The sequence below is a fragment of the Stylophora pistillata genome, chromosome 11, assembly GCF_964205215.1.
Source record: "Stylophora pistillata chromosome 11, jaStyPist1.2, whole genome shotgun sequence".
Lineage (NCBI taxonomy): Eukaryota > Metazoa > Cnidaria > Anthozoa > Scleractinia > Pocilloporidae > Stylophora > Stylophora pistillata.
The window spans coordinates 11,347,117-11,364,551 of record NC_142529.1 but is presented as its reverse complement, the minus strand read 5'-3'; the positions used below and the strand labels follow the sequence as shown (position 1 = coordinate 11,364,551).

General features: G+C 39.1%; 1 protein-coding gene across 1 annotated transcript in view; it reads left to right on the top strand.

Annotated features, from left to right (window-relative positions):
- Positions 1-17,435, top strand: part of LOC111336878 (proteasome adapter and scaffold protein ECM29) — a 48,707-nt gene that overhangs the window by 5,184 nt on the left and 26,088 nt on the right. Inside the window, exons 7-27 of the mRNA XM_088737927.1 lie at positions 393-597; positions 1,763-1,860; positions 2,047-2,088; positions 2,837-2,924; positions 3,777-3,896; positions 4,445-4,609; positions 4,868-4,917; positions 5,502-5,568; positions 6,224-6,346; positions 7,711-7,814; positions 8,641-8,779; positions 8,988-9,068; positions 10,676-10,805; positions 11,104-11,169; positions 11,639-11,742; positions 12,139-12,270; positions 12,355-12,544; positions 13,074-13,190; positions 14,118-14,215; positions 14,973-15,074; positions 16,970-17,173. Coding sequence (XP_088594053.1) covers positions 393-597; positions 1,763-1,860; positions 2,047-2,088; positions 2,837-2,924; positions 3,777-3,896; positions 4,445-4,609; positions 4,868-4,917; positions 5,502-5,568; positions 6,224-6,346; positions 7,711-7,814; positions 8,641-8,779; positions 8,988-9,068; positions 10,676-10,805; positions 11,104-11,169; positions 11,639-11,742; positions 12,139-12,270; positions 12,355-12,544; positions 13,074-13,190; positions 14,118-14,215; positions 14,973-15,074; positions 16,970-17,173 — 2,425 coding nt within the window. The remainder of the gene's footprint in view (positions 1-392; positions 598-1,762; positions 1,861-2,046; positions 2,089-2,836; positions 2,925-3,776; positions 3,897-4,444; positions 4,610-4,867; positions 4,918-5,501; positions 5,569-6,223; positions 6,347-7,710; positions 7,815-8,640; positions 8,780-8,987; positions 9,069-10,675; positions 10,806-11,103; positions 11,170-11,638; positions 11,743-12,138; positions 12,271-12,354; positions 12,545-13,073; positions 13,191-14,117; positions 14,216-14,972; positions 15,075-16,969; positions 17,174-17,435) is intronic.

Below are 17,435 nucleotides of genomic sequence, written 5' to 3'. Positions count from 1 at the left end.
CAACACTGGTTTGACTGAACATGCTAGTGAAGGGGACAGTTACTCGAGGAGAGACCATAATATTTCAAATTTTGGTTAAAAAAGAGGTGCCTTTTCTAAATGGGTACTATATTTATTAAGAAATTCATCTTTATTCCGATTTGAAAGAAGGTTACAACAGCGATAGGCTAGCAAACAACGAAACTGCGAGGTTAATAGTTAGATGATGCAATAGGAGAGCATGTGTAATTCCCTAGAGAGTGTCACATGATCTTATCCAACAAATCACATTGCATGATTATTATTTCTGCAACAATATTCAGTCAAACAGAGGCACTGATTCAAGGATCCTTCTATACCATTGAAATGTTCCAAGAATCAATTTTGAACAATGTTTGTGATCTTATTTGTAGCACAACAAGACGGAAGCCAAATGTGGTGATAATAGGGTCTGCGCCCTCTCAATCTTCAGAATCAAATACAGCTGCTGAAGAATCAGACCACTCCTCCAGTCCTCCCCCTGCCACACCTCCCTCTGAGGCTCCACCTGGATTGAGTTTGGCAGCTGTGAAACGAGTTACTGGTGATGTCCCCTTTGAGCCAAACAAACTAGAGCAGGTACTTTAACCACTAAAAATTAATATGCAGACCAGTAAATTGAAATGATTTCTCTGATCCGTGAACAAAGGAACACTTGTTATTTTACCGTCACTTTCCTTGCTTGAAAATGAAAAATTTTGATACATTTTTCAACAACTAACCTTTATGTTCCTTGTAACCGTGTATACCCTAACATCTGTCTGCTTATTTTCCCTATTGCTCCTTACATATACATTTCACAAGGTGCTGGTCAACAAAGAAAATTATTTTGTATTTTATTTATCAATCAAGAGGGCTTTTCTTTATTGGTGACCATTTCATTTATCTTCATGACCCTTAGCTAAAATGTTTGATTCAAAGGTGATATTGTAAGGAGAAATTAGATGTTAGTCACTCATTGTTAGGGGTCAAAATATTAAAAATGGGTTGGCCTTTGGCTTCTGTTGTGAGGAGGTGCGGTGGTCTCATGGTTAGTGCACTCGACTCCGGATCGAGTGGTCCGGGTTCGAGCCCTGGCCGGGGACATTGTGTTGTGTCCTTGGGCAAGACATTTTACTCTCACAGTGCCTCTCTTCACCCAAGAGAATTAAATGGGAACCGGCAAATTTTATGTTGGGGGTAACCCAGCGATGGATTAGCATCCCATTACTCCTAGCCACTTCATGCTAAGGAAACCAGAGTTAAGTGCAGGCCCAACAGGCCACATGGCTCGTAAGTAGGCTGTTGCTGTTTTGGCGATGAATTCATTTCTCAAGCAACTGGTGATACCATGGATGGTCCCAGTCACAACAAAAATGTTTTAAGAAAATTGCGAGAAATCACTGAAAATAACTACCCAGAATAAACCTGTGCTAAGTTCAGAAGACTGTGATGACATTTTAAGACCTCAATAATTCATAATTATCACTGGGATACACTTGGATGATAGACCACAATGGAAATTTCAAGAATTTAAATGGAATAGGAAATGGTACACTTATTGTGCAATGTCTTGTGGTTGACTAGGATCCTTTATCAAATACTTAATTATCCTTCCAACATTTTTCCCAAAATATTCTATTAAAACTGTCATGTGCAGTCAGAGTTTCCTCTAGATCACATGGGAACCAGTTCCTATGAAGGAACATCTTGGTGCATATAGGAAGCTTGTTCACTGACATCTTGCTTTGACTCTTTTTTGTAGATTAAACTTGGAACTCTGAAATTCTTAGCACAAGATTTGTTTGAACCCAGTGACATTATTTGTCATTTCCTGGTAGCTACAGGAGACACTAGACACAGGTATGTGTTCATGTTAATCTGTATGGCAGCTAGCTACTCTCTTACCTTTGTACAGCTACATTTTCAGCAATTCAGTGACAGAAAACCATGCATATAAAAAAAAAAAAAATTCAACAATAAAAGCAAACATTATTTTAATTCTTACATGATAGGATTGCAATTCTTTTTCTGTAAATTTAATTGTAGTGTGCTGGATGTTGGGGATCATGAACTAAAGAGAATATCAAGGTGAGCATTTCTCCAAAAACTTCCTAAATCATTAAAACTACTACCGTAATTTCTGGCCGTTTACGCGCGGGTGATCTGTTGATTTGGCCTTAAACACGCGCCACTGCGGGTAATAGAGAGGTGTGGGTTATGTACCAATTTTGAAATCTACTGGTGGTTGAATTGAAGAAAATTTTCACTTACCAGCGTTTTCACCTCTCAGATGAATTTTATTGTAATAAGAGTGCCACAAAGTGGTACGAAAACATGATGCTGACTCAAGTTTATTTCGCGCACAATTAGTTGCGCGACAAACAAATTACTATCGGCACATGTGTAAACAAAACCTTGATGGTCACAAAAATAAACCAAGGATAACCGGCGCATCAGTAACAAATTTCCAGTTAACACTAGCTTCAGCTGAAGAGAATTTTCCTGTTTTAAGGGACTTGTTAGACCCAGTATAACCAGAGATATTGATTTTTTTGAGAAATCAACATGGCGCTGAATGATCGTTCGCACGAAATGTGGCCACAAATTCGCATTCTGTCAAGTATGCAACGTTGTGAATTGTAGAGCATGTTTGTACAAATTTCATTTGTTTTTAAGGTGCAGGTTATCCACCAGTGCGGGTAACATGTCGACTTTTTTTTTTGCTGCATGCAATAATCGGCTGGTGTGTGTAATTGGCCGTGCGGGTAAACGGCCGGAAATTACAGTAAGTAATTGTCTTTACTGTCTTACCTGTTTTGGGGAACAATTTTTACAGCTCAACAGATTTTGAGAATCCAAAGGTTGTAAATAAGATGCTTGGTATCTTTCAAGGAACTACACCTGTTGCTGGAGCTACAAACCAGGTATTTGCAATGGGAAGAGCTGTCATATCATCATATGCTTTTGTAAATTGTCTTCAAATGTGCTAGAGATTTCACAACAGGCACCAGCACTTTCATTGGAAATAAATCTGCATCAGTACTACAACTTATAATTGAACCTGGAGACACAGGAGAATACCAGAATATTACTCAAATGGTGGGAAACAGACTACAGTATTCACAAAGAGTTGCCTCTTTGGTTTTGACTTCTCTTTTTATCATTTAGCTTGTGCTCTAGTTTTAATTAAATTGATAAGGTTTGCATGTAACCAAATTATGAGCTGAAGTTTGTTGCATCGCAGGGAAGTGACTTTGTTGGTAAAAATCACAGTTATGGAACATTGTGTTTTGTTCTTATACACAAAGTTCATCTATCAGCAAACTCTGAGTTTACTGACAGAGATACAACCTGCCTAGAGTTGTCACTTTCCATTTTCATAACAAAGCATGACAAAATACACTGTACATTTATAACCCATGATATTAACACAAATGACTCGCAGGAGTGGTGAGAGTCACAAGTCCAGTCATTTGGAGGTCTCGCTAGTTGGTTATAATGAGACTTGAGGCCACAACAGGTGGCATTTGCTGTCAGACTTTTAGGAAATAAATTTTGAAGACAATTTTCAAGAGCTTAGATCACTTTTTTGAATCTTAAATTATTTCCAATGTCTTTTTTTTTAATTTTACATTGTACTAATCAAGTAACACATGGTTTATGGAGCCCTATTTTCTCTTGCAGTGGACATGACTTGTGACCTGGGGGTCCTTGAGATCACAGTGAGTTTGAGGTCCTCCCTTCCTAAAATATATGTTTGCTTTTTTGCTCTACAGGCAGCCCAAATCCCACCAGATGAGAAGAGATTGCCAGCAGGTGTTAGACTGAAGAAGAGAATATTTCCTTACCTTCTAAGGTCTAGACGGGCTGCTGATCAATTCCCAGCCTGTCTACAGGTATGGATCTTGTCTTATTTTACTTCGGGTAAGGCATTTGGTTGCCATTCCTTTCATACCCAGTTGATTCATACTCAGGTAAGACCATTCCTACCTAGTCAGGTTTGTCATTTCATACCCATACAAATAAGGGAGTTTTGTTTGTCCCCAAGTATTTGAATGAGTACAAAATGACCAGTAGTTTTGATACAAACTGACACAAACTGGGTCCAAATTGTCTGAGTTTGAGAGTACAAATTGATTAGATACTTGGCATTCACATGTAAAATTTCACATAACATCAGTGGCCTAATTTGAAGTTTGATATGTGTTATTAAGAATACCAAATAACCTAGAGATCTGGAGGGATGTTGGTAGATTTTTCCATGTCATGTGACAGGATTTTCAGATTTTTTCTGAGCACTAAGTTAAATGATACATGTAGATCTTTGGATGATAGACTGAACATCAAATATTTGCTGCAATTCTTTTGTTGTCAAATTAGGCTCGTCTGAAATTCAGTATCAATTCAAACAACTTATTCATCATTTCCACCTTCATTATGATAGATTATATTCGATAGTCTCTTTGGCAAGGAGCTCAACAGCAAGCTGAGGGTGAATGCAGTTCAGTTTGTCCACCATATCTGTTTGTGGAGTTCTGAGAAAGTAATGAACATGATAGGACCTGTTCTTCTAGGTGGAATGACAAAATTGATCAATGAGGATAAACAGGTTTGTGAAAATTTCTTTACGCTTACAATGACTAGACTACAGAAATCAAACAAGCCTGTAAACTCAGTCAGATTTCTGCTTTATCTCTAAGGATTTCATTCACATTTTAAAGTAAAAAGGAAAATAAAACAACACATAAATAATAATTGTGTTTGGTAAGGATCGAGGAGCAGGAGCTGTAATGCACAGCTGTTATGCAAGAAATGCAGGAAAAGAGATTTAAACTAACTTGAATAATAACAGTGTCTGATTTTGTAGGATCCAAATCTGAAACGATTGGCATATACAGCTATTGGAAAGCTGGCAAAGTAAGTATAATAGAAGTAATAGTAGTTAATAATTATCTTATTTTGATAAAATTAGAATTATGCACCAATCAATTCAAAGCTTCAACATACCCTCCCTCCCCTCCACCCCTTTCCACGAGCATATGACCATCATCTGATCCTGGATGGTGGGGAAATTGAACCTTACCTGGCTAGGGTCGGGAATTTGATCTAGAAATGTGAAGTCTTTCCGGGGGACTACACATGTTATCTCTTAGATGTGGAGATGCTTGATGTAAATGGTTCACTTTCAAAGAAGAGGTCCACAAGTTGTAGTTTTTAAAGCTTGGTCAATGTGTAGGAAGTCATAGTAGCTGATTGTGCCTTTTTTAGAAAAATTTTGGATGGCGCATTTGAACACAATTTTTCCCCTGGGACTGTAAATTTAACAAACTGTTCTTCAAAAGTTCTAAAGCTGAGGTTTGCTTCTTGTGGGGGGGGGGGGGGGCATTTATTTTGATAAGTTTTGTCCAGTAAAAGTGGTGCTTGAAGGGTAAACATGTATTCTGTTACTTATAATTGCATAACTCTATTGGATGAATTTATCTCTGTTATCACAACCGCAGGCGCCTTCCACAGCTATTCTGCAAAGATGTGGCACTAATTCAAAGGCTCTTCCAAGCCCTTTGTCAGGTTAGTAATTCAAAGGCTCTTCCAAGCCCTTTGTCAGGTTAGTAATTCAAAGGCTCTTCCAAGCCCTTTGTCAGGTTAGTAATTCAAAGGCTCTTCCAAGCCCTTTTTCAGGTTAGTTGGCTGTATCATGGTAACATTTATGCAGGTGACATCTTTTGTGAATTCACAGGATCACAGAGATCATTGGCTCTTCATCACTTGCATCCTCTAAAAACAAATGAAAATAATTATCTATCCTTAATAACTACTAATTTTACTATGGACTACAGACTATCATTTGGATTTCAACACATTGTTTTTCTAAATCCGTTATCAATATTTTTGTCTTGTTCTACTTGTAAGGGAACCTAATCTTACAAGTGATCATGGTTGTTTTGAGGTTTCCTTGCCATTTATCTTTTTGTATTTGTTTCTTTATCGATTTTTGTAAATTGTAGTAATATTATATATAACTGCAAATAAAACAAATAAATGAAAGGGTGTGTAAGGTGTGTGGATGATGTGCCATGTTGTTGAGAAAGCTTAGTTCTGTATTCCTGAAGTAGTTAGTTTGGGTCATAAACTGGTCTGTTAAACGTTTACCAGGTAAATTAGCTTTCCCTCAAGCCAAACTAAACATCTAATAGAGAAGTGCATACATATGATTGTGTTTCAGGAAGAATCTGACAGTCGTCTAGCAGTCCAGGAAGCATTATCTATGATGGCACCATCATATAAAAAGGCAGATGCCACTATACTTGCTTTGATAGAAAGTCTTATACTCAGCTATGTTGAACAGGTACTTTTTATTAACGTCACACATGCAAACATATTTACATATACCAGCAAGTATCCTCATGTGGATGACACTGCACTTTGCTTAATGCACAATTCTTTCAAGTCGCTGTTATTGCATTTGATGGTGCTAAGGTTGCAACAAATATGAATAATAGCATAGAACCTGTCCATAAATTGCACCTAAGTTTCAAATGAGCTATTTACAAGGCAAAATTAAAAATTATGCAAGGACTGCAGCACATATGAAGAGAAATGAGGGAAGATATAACTATGTAACACCACTTAATTTTGCTTCAAAGCAACAAAAAGAAGAAAAGTTTAAAATAACAACGAATACAAGGACCAAGGTCCCAGTAGTCGAGGCAATCACATGACCAAATCACCATTTATAACAGCCCAGTATTTACAGCTGTTGAAAAGGCTGCACTTGAATGAGCCTTAAGTACTATACCAGTATCCAACTGTAGACAAGAAAGCTACAACCATTTACTAAGGGTGTCTGAAGAAATAGGTTTGAGGTTGAATGTTAGAAAGCAACAAGCGGTTTGGTTTTGGAGTTGTCTGGGCAACACTGAAAGTTATTAGCTCAAGTTTCCTATTCCTTGAGACAGTTTACCATACGTAGCTTAGAATTGCTTGGAAAACTGGTATGAAAAGAGGTCTTGGGCTACATTGAAACTTAGATATCTATCAATTCTAGGAGATCTATGACTATTGCTTTGAAGACAAAATACCTAAATTGAGGTCACCAGCAACAATTTTCTCTCTCTCTAAGGAACAATAAAATGACAGAAGAAGTAGAAATATTTTTCCGTTATGTTTTCGTTAATCATAATTCTTTATTTTTGTATTTTTAAAAGTACTTTCGGTATAGTGCAGTATGCGTAATTTGCAATGCTTTTTTTTACTAGCATTGGACAAAATGGAAAGCTAACAGATAATTTTCAAACATAGTGACAATCTTTTAGGGCATGACGTGGTTTGCTGGCATTGTGTAGCGCTGTTAATATTTATCAAATAAAAGTCGTTAGATGTAGCATCCAGTGGATAATTCAGTGTTTATCGCTGAATAAAATCCAGGCCTTGGAGAATTTATTTTTCCGATGTCTGTGATTTTATTTCGGAGATATTCATTTTTATCGAAAATTAGAAAACTGTTTAATCACCGCAAGACAAGTTTTCAGTGAACTTTTATTTTTAGCGTATGCAATCAATGAGGTACCACATATGTATCGAAAGATGTTTTTTCGTCTTGTTACGAAGATGGGAGATACAAAAGCTACATGTATTTTGAATTTAAAAGGTACCTTTATGCACTAACAGTCTTTGCCACTGTCTTTGCCACTGTCCATTTCTTTGAATAAGGAGACACACCATGCAAGACTCGTCGCTGTGCAGTTTGCCAATGCCGTGTTCGCCAGGACACACGTTTCATCCCGCTATGTGTGTATGTTGGCTGTGGCGGATGTGTGAGTAACTTTCAAGAACCTAGTTTTCACCGCCTTAGGCGAACAGTGTTTCTCTCCCTCAGTGTGTAGCAGGCCTAAAAATATGAGCACAGTGGTTAAACGTTGGGCATGCGCAAGTGAATAAATCCTCCCTCGCAGCACGCCACAGCACTGCAGTCAAAGGTTGGGCATGCGCAAGGCGATCAATTTCAACCAACCGTGCATTGATTTCCCGCGCAAAATTGACAAGGAAAAGATGAGAAACAACCGCTGTCACAAAAATATGCGAAAAAAATTGAACGTCCGTAGAAATCTGTTAAAGGAAACAACAATAGGAAAAAGACAAACCCGAGCCTTTTTTTTTTTTTTTTTTTTTTTTTTTATCATCAAAACAGCAGTACGATTTTACACGTACTAGGCGCCTTGACTTTCCAGCTCAGTTGTGTGTATGGTTATAACTCTAAGATGACACCTTGGGTTTGAAAACCTAAAAATTCGCCACCTCGCCAATATAACGTTTGCACATTTGCAGTCGTTTGACCGCACAAGATTTCAAGGATAGCTTGCGAAGCAGCCGCTGTCGTGCAAAGCACGCGAACGGAAATGAAATATTCAAAAAAAAATCGCGAAAAGGAATAGAAGTCAGGAATAGGAGAACTATTTAAAGAATTTTTTAATTTCGGGTGAATTGTTTTACCATGTTTTAAGCTTTGTCAAAAAAATTTGCACGCTCTAAAACACAGTGGCTCAGTTACTTGCCTGTATGGTTGTTTAAAACTCTGGTGAGACGACTTCGCTCATGCGCGGACGTTTGACCGCTGTGTTAAAAAAAATGCCATAATCGTAGGAAAGATGATGTTAAAGAAGAAGCAAGAAGAGGATTAAGGGGGACACAAGTGGCTGGTAATGCACTTAGTGAGGGTAGCAGTGGAAGCAAAGATGAACTTCCTTCCTTCTCAGAGATGGTGTCATTCGTGGCTCAAAAGGTACCTGCAGTAGATGCTTCTCACAATTAAATTCATATTGTGCGATGTAACTTGGTAGAAAAAGGCTTTTGCTCAGAAGTTTTTTCTGTTTATACGTGAAAATTTTGTCTTATTTGCATCGCCTCACGCATGCATCGATATCTAACTTTAACGGCTGCTGACTTAAGTGCACAGTCCGTAATGTGAACGCATACTTTTCCAATTGCAGAGTCTGGAAAGATTGAGAAGCAAGAATTGCTACACAGCAGGAACAACTGCGTTGCCGTTTGCTCCGCTAGTATTTTCACAGGTACTCTTAAACTAACGTGCATAAGAGAGAAACAATCGTGACGTCACACTTTAAAATTAATATGGAGAACCTTAATCGGCACAGACGTTTTTGATAATTGGACGATAGCAGGACAATCAGAGTTATTTCCTTGGGTGCAAAGCGCAAATCTTTTGCTCTTTTTGCGTTCCAGCTGATTCTATGTTTTCAGTAGGAAAAAAAAGTTGCATTCGCCTTCTGATCGCTGTCAGTGTGTCATCAGCATGATCCTTTCAAGCAGATCAAGGGCGTAGCTGGTCCAACGTCAAGAAGAATCTTGTGTTTAAAACTCCTGTCCCTTTGTTGCATGACAATCTTAACCACAGTATTCCTGAGCCTGAGGCGAATAATTGCTTTAGAACACCAGATTCTCGTAACGTATTTACAAAGAAATGTGTAGCAGCCAGGGAGGAGAATTGACAATCAAATCTTGGGAATTAAAGGGTTAAGACTACACTAATGACTCCAAATGGCCAGGCACATTGTGTTCAGGGATGTTGAATAATCCCCTGCACTTCGTCTCGAGGATTATTCAACAATACTCGCTGAGCCTGAGGAAAAAAGTTGTTTTAGTATAGGTGCTCAGGTGCTTTCGAATTCTGTTGTAAATCCATTTTGTTGTTGAAACCATTCTGTCACAATTGGTTTGATTATTTGTATCGAAACGAGCAGTCAGTTTCCACTAGAGTTTAAAAAAATTTATACAGCGAAAATTTCATATCTTCATATCTTTTTATTACATCAAACTAAGTAGCATCGATTGTGCTCTTCGGAATTGAAATTTCCTCTATCGCGTTTATCACTTCCTTGGTAACATGGAGATAACGTAAGGCAGCCATTTTGAAATTTAGCGCCCCTGCTTTCATCACCTCCACGAGGTTATTCTAGCGAGAAATGATGCAATCCTCGACCAATCAGAGCGGATCAACGGAGTAATTATTTTGAGTACTTTCATTACCTGTTTTCTGGATCTCTATATCTTTTTGTGCCAGAAGGCACATAAGGCTTTGACATTCTCTTTCCATCCACTTCGATTTGTTGCTAAAGTTCTAACAGTCATCCATGATTGCCACCCAGCTATTCGTCTTTCGTCTTCAATCAGTCTCCTCCATATTGTTTTTGGTCGACCCGGTCTTCTTCTCCCTTCTGGCCTCCATTCTAGTGCTGTAACACAGTGCTCCTCTCTGTTCTTCCTCATTACGTCTGATCCAATTTTGTCTTCGGCGTCTGATCTCATCACTTGTTCTGTTCACTCCTTTGGTCTCCTGGATTTGTTGGTGTGAGATGGTCTGTGGCCATCTTATTTTCAGTATGCGCTTCATACATTTGTATTGGAAAGCGTCTAGCTTCTTTGCTTCTGTTTTCGTGAGTTTCCAAGCTTCACAGCCATACATCCGCAAAACTGCTCTTACAATTGTTTTGAACAATTGGACTGTCGTCTTTCTGCTAATTTCGCCACTGTCCCAAATTCTTCGCTGTTTTGTGTGGATAATGTTTGGATATTTCAGGGAGAAGTAGCGTGTTAAGCACTCTTGCGTGTTAAAGGGCCATTTGGTTTAAGAGTTTCACTTTGTGGCATTTTATTTTAGGTGTTACTGTATTTGCAAAAATGTCTGGAATATGCAGCTGGCGTGACGGAAGAGGACCGGATCAAAAACTGCATTCTTCCATCTGTCGCACAATATGTGAAGAAACTCCTTGAAGATGTTCCGTCTGAAGGTATACACCTTGTTCTGTGATTGGTCTAGAAATTTAGCGCCAACCTGTCAACCAATCAGATGTATAAGTGAAACCAATTCGCTACATGGTCATTTACCTTTTTCCGTACCTCAGGCAGGTTTTCGTGAAGTTCTCAGAGACTCCATTTGTTAGTTTTCTTTCTTCTGCATGGCTATTATAGTTATTGTCTTCGATTTCACGAAACTCGGTGAAGATGCGGTGTTAGACCTTTGCACCTCTGTGTTGTACAGATCGTATTGTGGTTATTACTCATACGATTTCTGGACTCTGATTGTAGACTTCCAGTCAAGTGCCGTGGGAAAGTACATTGACCTTGTGAAACAGGCCCTCCAACCAATAGGAGGTATGTTTAGTCAATTTCTCTTTGATGATAAATAAGAAGTTATATGTTACATTTAAAGGAGAGGAATGTTCTGGGAGCCACATTATTTTCATATCTTTCATGAAAAATGCAATAAAATGAAATTACAACACTGACCGCGATGTGGGATTCTAAAGAGTGTTTTAACATTACGAAATTATGTTCATCCAAGTCAAGTCACCTAGCTCTGCGCAATTTCAGCACGCATTGATTTATCATAGTGTTAACCAACCATCACAATACTGATATCAGTTAAACCAACCAAACAAACCAAAAAAAAAAAGGCAAAACAAAATACAAAAACAGAACTACCAAGAGTTGTACAATCAGAGAAGGTTGAAGAGACTGCGATACGTTTAACTAACTACTTCCACGTTTGTTCTTACAGTGACTTTTTAAATTTAATTTAATTTAAATTTTGTTGTTGTTGTTGTTGCTTTGTCTTTTTTAGGAGCTGATCTTCACGCTGTGGCTCTTTGTTGTCTTCTGCAAGTTGTATCTGTTGCACCAAATCAATTGGCAGGAATGTTTCATGGAAAACTCGACTGGATCAAGGTAAGTTTGGTTTCAGCGTAATGGTTTGATATACCGACGGTATATTGCCGCTGGAAACACCTCGTACTGTCGTCTGTTAACCTTGCGAGTGTTCGAGTGTGTGGGTTTTGCCTTACGGCCCCTTTTCCGGGTACAGCCGCCTATTATAGCCGCTTATGGAAAAAGTTTTTGAAACCGCTTCTTCGTGAACGTGGTTAAAGAATTCTACAGAGTTGACAGCGAGGTTCAGGAGCTTTCTGAGCCAGTTCCTTATGCTGGCTTTACATTTATCCACGCAAGGCCTGTTCGTGGTGTAAGTGTTTAAAAGAAACTCGAGGGTCACAGTTTTCGTTGTTAGCATCAGTAGCACTTGAACCTTTTATGTTAATCAATTTGCGTTTTGTTTTGTTTTTGTAGAGTTTTACATTTTCAAGTAGAGAGGACGCCCGTCAGTATGCTGGTCAGTTATTGGCAGTAGTTACCTGTACAATGGCTGAAGAATCTTTCCTGAATGTGGTTAGGGAACTGTCTGCGGCACTTGATAGTGAGGTGAGTGTAACAGAAGGTTCAATCAGGGAATTGCACGTTCTTATATAAAAACTGATCTTGCCAAACTACTCTCTATGCTTTCAGCTGTTTGAGATGCAGCTTGGTTCAGTGAGTACACTGGGTTTCGTCATAGCGAGACATCTTTACCAGAATGCCTTAAAAGCAGCAGGCAAGCAAGACTTGATGTTAGAAGACATGGAGGTTAACGACTCCGGGAATGTTGCATCTGTAGCTACGGAAGAGGAGCTTCTGACAAGCAGTGTGGAAAAACTAGGTTTAGTACATTTTTGTTTGGTATTTACGCTACAGTGTTCGTTATTTGCCATTTGCTAGATTTTCGACGACAAAAAAGATGTCCATTGTTCAATGTCCCTTAAACCTTTTGAAATCTTGACAGTGGCACTTGTGAACTTTGTCTATATTATAGTTAATCGTGTTTGAAAAGTCTTCCCTAGAAAAATTTCCTTGCTCAATATCGGGATTCTCAGGTTAGGTATACGGGGACTTCCAAGCCAAATTTGTCTGTGAAAAAGCACTAAATTTCCCCGTAATACTTTCTAGGACCTTACCATGAATGTCCTTCCTCTTCCTAGTTGACCCTCGATACGTAGACTGTTCCAGATGACGGTTTCTTGGACTTAATTTTTGTTCTCATTTATAAATCTTTTCTATCTTACCGAACTGATATCTTTAGGTCTTCTTGAAAATGATAACAGTTAGTGAAATGTTTTTGTAGCTTGTAGATATAATTTGTTTTTGTTACCTTGATATTGAAATAGAATATTCCTATGTTGTGTTGGCAGTGAAACTCCTGAACAGTAGAAATGCATTGATAAGTTGTTCTGCTTGTCATTCTATTGGCGAGATTGGTCGAAATGGACCGCTTCCTCTTCCTGCTGGAATCGAAACGATGGAGCAAGGTTGGGAGATCTATTATTATTCCTTTCCTTACTTGAAGCTTGTCACACCTGATCCTAGCTGTGTATAGAAAGCTTGTCACAAATGAAGCTGCTACAATGATTGGAAAAAGTCTTAGAACGCAGTAGCACCTTTTAAATTTTTTTTATATCTTTCATTTGTCTCCCCCTCTACCCATTTCAAAACAAAACGGTGACTAATTTCTTGTTAGAAAATACTCAATAATTCTGGCATTGTTTGGGAGAACGGGAAGACTTTTGAGTAACTTATTAGAGATGGATTACAAAATTGCTGTTTATTATTATATTGAATGGTGCGTTGTCGACCACCTACCAAGGAGAGGCGTGCCAACTACTTCTACCAATCATTGTAGGTCATGCATGGCCCACCTCACCACCAAAGTGTCTTTGGTACAGTTACGAGAGTATCCGCTGTCCAAATCAGAACCACCCGGCGTGGGACTCGATTTATGTTTGTCGTATAAGTAAAGTCTGTCACTACGCGGGTTATAAGATCACAACTCACAGTAACCTTTGATGTTCACATTCGGCATCAGTCATGCGCATGATGCCGATCAATTCCCATGATGAAATCCTGCTAAAGATATGACACACTATGCCATGCTTGTCACAGACCTTTCAAATATTTCTCATGGCTTGAGTATTTCCCGTCCTAGGCCCAGTTGTTTACAGGTCAGATAACGTTATCCAACTGATAATTAGCCATCCGGTGGATAAGTGGTAGCAAAATGTATAGCGTTATCTACCGGATCGAGTTTGATCCAGTGGAAAGCGTTATCCAACTTTCGGACAACCAGGGCCTCGCTGATAAGTAGTACAGCAACCTCAAAAAATGTCTGAGTACTTCTTGAGATGGTTGCTACTCTATAAGGGAATTGTTTGAGAATTTTGCTTGTGTTTGATATTTAGATGAAGCCACTGGGTCATCAGGTACAGAAGATCATGTAAGCAAGTTGTCAGTAGTTGAAAAATTGCTCGACACGTTGGAGAACTCAAAGGAGAATAAGGTACTTCAGTCAATTTTGTGATGATTCTTTTCGGAACAATATCATAACATGAATTGATTCACTTATCAAATTATCCTACCTTGCTTTCTGGAGCAGCGTTTTGTTTTTATTCTGTTTGTTTGTTTGTTTGTTTTGATCCTCTGGTCATTAGCTAGCAAGGGGAAAAAATGTGCGTTATTGACCAAGCGTAAGATCGAGATGGCTGGATATGGGCTGAGTTCTTTTTTTTGTGTTTCTTACGTTTTGCGTTATGGACCGAGACGAAGTCAGGATCATAAAAACGCATAAACAGGTAGGTGGTTAATATCCAGCCATCTTCAACGAACAAGCTTGGTCAATAACGTTTTTTTGCCTCGGTTACATGTCGCAATGCACATTTTTTTCCCTCGCTACTGACCAGAGGGTGAATCATTTCGCGAAAAAAAAACAAAAAAACGAAAAAGCAAAAAAACAAAAACAAAAAAAAAAACACGAAACCACGAGTCGTTTATGTTCTCTATGTTGTGACTGTCTTTTACGTCTTTCTACAACTCTATCTCCGACATTGTTCATTGATTACGAACTTTTGTAAGTCCGCTTCACACAATGTTTTTCTATCGCGGAATCAAAGCGGGAAATCCTGAGTGGGAAAGATTGGCCCATCTTGCCCGCTTGGGTAGCCAATCAGAACACAGAATTTGCTTCATATTGCCCATGGGCTCTACCATCGATATGATAAATGTGATTATTGACTAGCGGATTGATGGACTTTTGACAGGTCAAGGAACAAGCCGCCCATGCCCTTGGTTTTCTTTTGGTTGGAGATGAGAATTTCCCGCATCATGAGAAACTGATTGACGGCTTGTGTGGAGCTTCCAAGGTGCTGCCAACTTCAAGCATATGATCAATTACACCTAGAATTTTGAACGCTGAGATCGTCTCAAACAAGTTACAAATGCACTCCTAGTTGATATCGACCCAATAGAGCCTCTTTCATTTGGGTGTCGAAAAAAATCTGGGATTCAACTGGTTTTACTCAACATCGCACTATGATTGGTCGAGAAAACTCACGCTGCTCTTTCAGCCAATCAGATGCAAAACTTTAACTAATCAAATGAATAAAGGCTAATAGTTTCGAAAGAAACTGTTTGGGGCTGCGTCGGTGGGAGTAACGAAATAATTTGGATATATCAACAAAGTTGAAATGGTAAATTGGCCACCGTAATGATTACAAAAGCTGACGTTTCGAGCGTTAGCCCTTCGTCGGAGCGAATAGAGGAATTGTAGGTTGTGTGTGCTTTTAAAGGCAGAAAATGGAGCTACGTTATTGGTGGGAGCATGGCAACGAGAAAAACATGAATAAATTAGTGGAATGAAAGGCGTTCGTTGATCCCTGTGGGATTTAGACTGCCGGTTTGAAAGATGAGCTTTTGTTCAAGATTTTTACGGCTTTCCGTGCCATTTAAGTGTAAGGAAAGACCGCAGATTGCCATATGTTGCTTAGAATGGTTAGGTAAATTAAAATGTCTAGCGACTGGTTTCGATGTGTCCTTGTCATTCCTTTCCACGTCTCGAAGGTGTTCTCGGAATCGGTCACCTAGTCTTCTGCCTGTTTCGCCGATGTATATCTTTTTGCAATAAGTGCAAGTTATGCAATAGATTACATTGGCGGAGGTGCACGTGAAGTGATCGGTGATCTTAATGGATCGTTTAGGTCCCGATATTTTATCAGTGTTGTGAATGAAAGGACACGTTTTGCATCGTGCACGAGCGCATTTAAAAGTGCCTGGTTGGTCATTAGTCTGAAAAGAACTTCTGACCAAAAAATTGCCTATGTTTTTGTCGCGTTTGAATGAAATGAGCGGAGGCTGCGAAAAGATAGTGCTTGACTCTGGATCGTTTTGAAGTAATTTAAAGTTTTTAAGAATGATGGATTTAACTGAGTGGTTGTGAGGGTGAAACGTGAGAGTGAATGGAATGCGGTCGGAATCTTCCTTATGCGACGTTTGTAGTGCTGAATGTCGATCAATAAGTTGAGCGCGGTGGTAACCCGCTTGAACGACGGAAACAGGGTAACCACGTCTATGTAATCTATTGCATAACTTGCACTTATTGCAAAAAGATATACATCGGCGAAACAGGCAGAAGACTAGGTGACCGATTCCGAGAACACCTTCGAGACGTGGAAAGGAATGACAAGGACACATCGAAACCAGTCGCTAGACATTTTAATCTACCTAACCATTCTAAGCAACATATGGCAATCTGCGGTCTTTCCTTACACTTAGGTGGCACGGAAAGCCGTAAAAATCTCGAACAAAAGCTCATCTTTCAAACCGGCAGTCTAAATCCCACAGGGATCAACGAACGCCTTTCATTCCACTAATTTATTCATGTTTTTCTCGTTGCCATGCTCCCACCAATAACGTAGCTCCATTTTCTGCCTTTAAAAGCACACAACCCACAATTCCTCTATTCGCTCCGACGAAGGGCTAACGCTCGAAACGTCAGCTTTTGTAATCATTACGGTGGCCAATTTACCATTTCAACTTTGTTGATATATCCAAATTATTTAACTAATCAAGACTGATACGCCCGCCTTGCATTGCGATTGAGGCATTTTTGTTGTTTTTCGTTGAGTTCTCATAGACTCTTTGGGGGTATTTTCCTTTTTTCTGATTGGCAATAGTGATCACTTCGTTTTACGGCTCTCAATAACAAAGCTTTCTAACAGTAAGACATTACTAACCAGTCTATTATCTCCTTATTAAGCAGATCCGACAAGTAGAGGTGCAGTTCACAATAGGGGAGGCCCTGTCATGTGTAGGGGCAGGTAGAACGTCAGAGGTTGCCCGTGATCCTTGGGTAGTGGAACAACTTCCAAGTGCTGCTTGTGATAAGAAAGATGGGATCATGCAGGAACTCACTGAAAAGATTGTCAACAAATATGCAACCAGTCCAACCCCATACGTCAGACAAGTATGTTTCTTTTGATCTACCATTAGATTTGTTCAAAACTTAGTCTGTCGCTGAGTGACGCTGCTCGAAAAAAAAGGTTGAAGTCACGGAGAGTAATTACCGAGTGTGGCATTCTTGAGTAGGTATGAAAATCCACAAACTTGTTTTTCTGACCAAAGAAATTAAGAATGCGGTGGAAGTAGAGTTGCATTTTGTCCACTGATGCATTAAAATCTATGATTATAGAAATTGATATGATCCTGAAAGCTATTCCCTGCCTCAA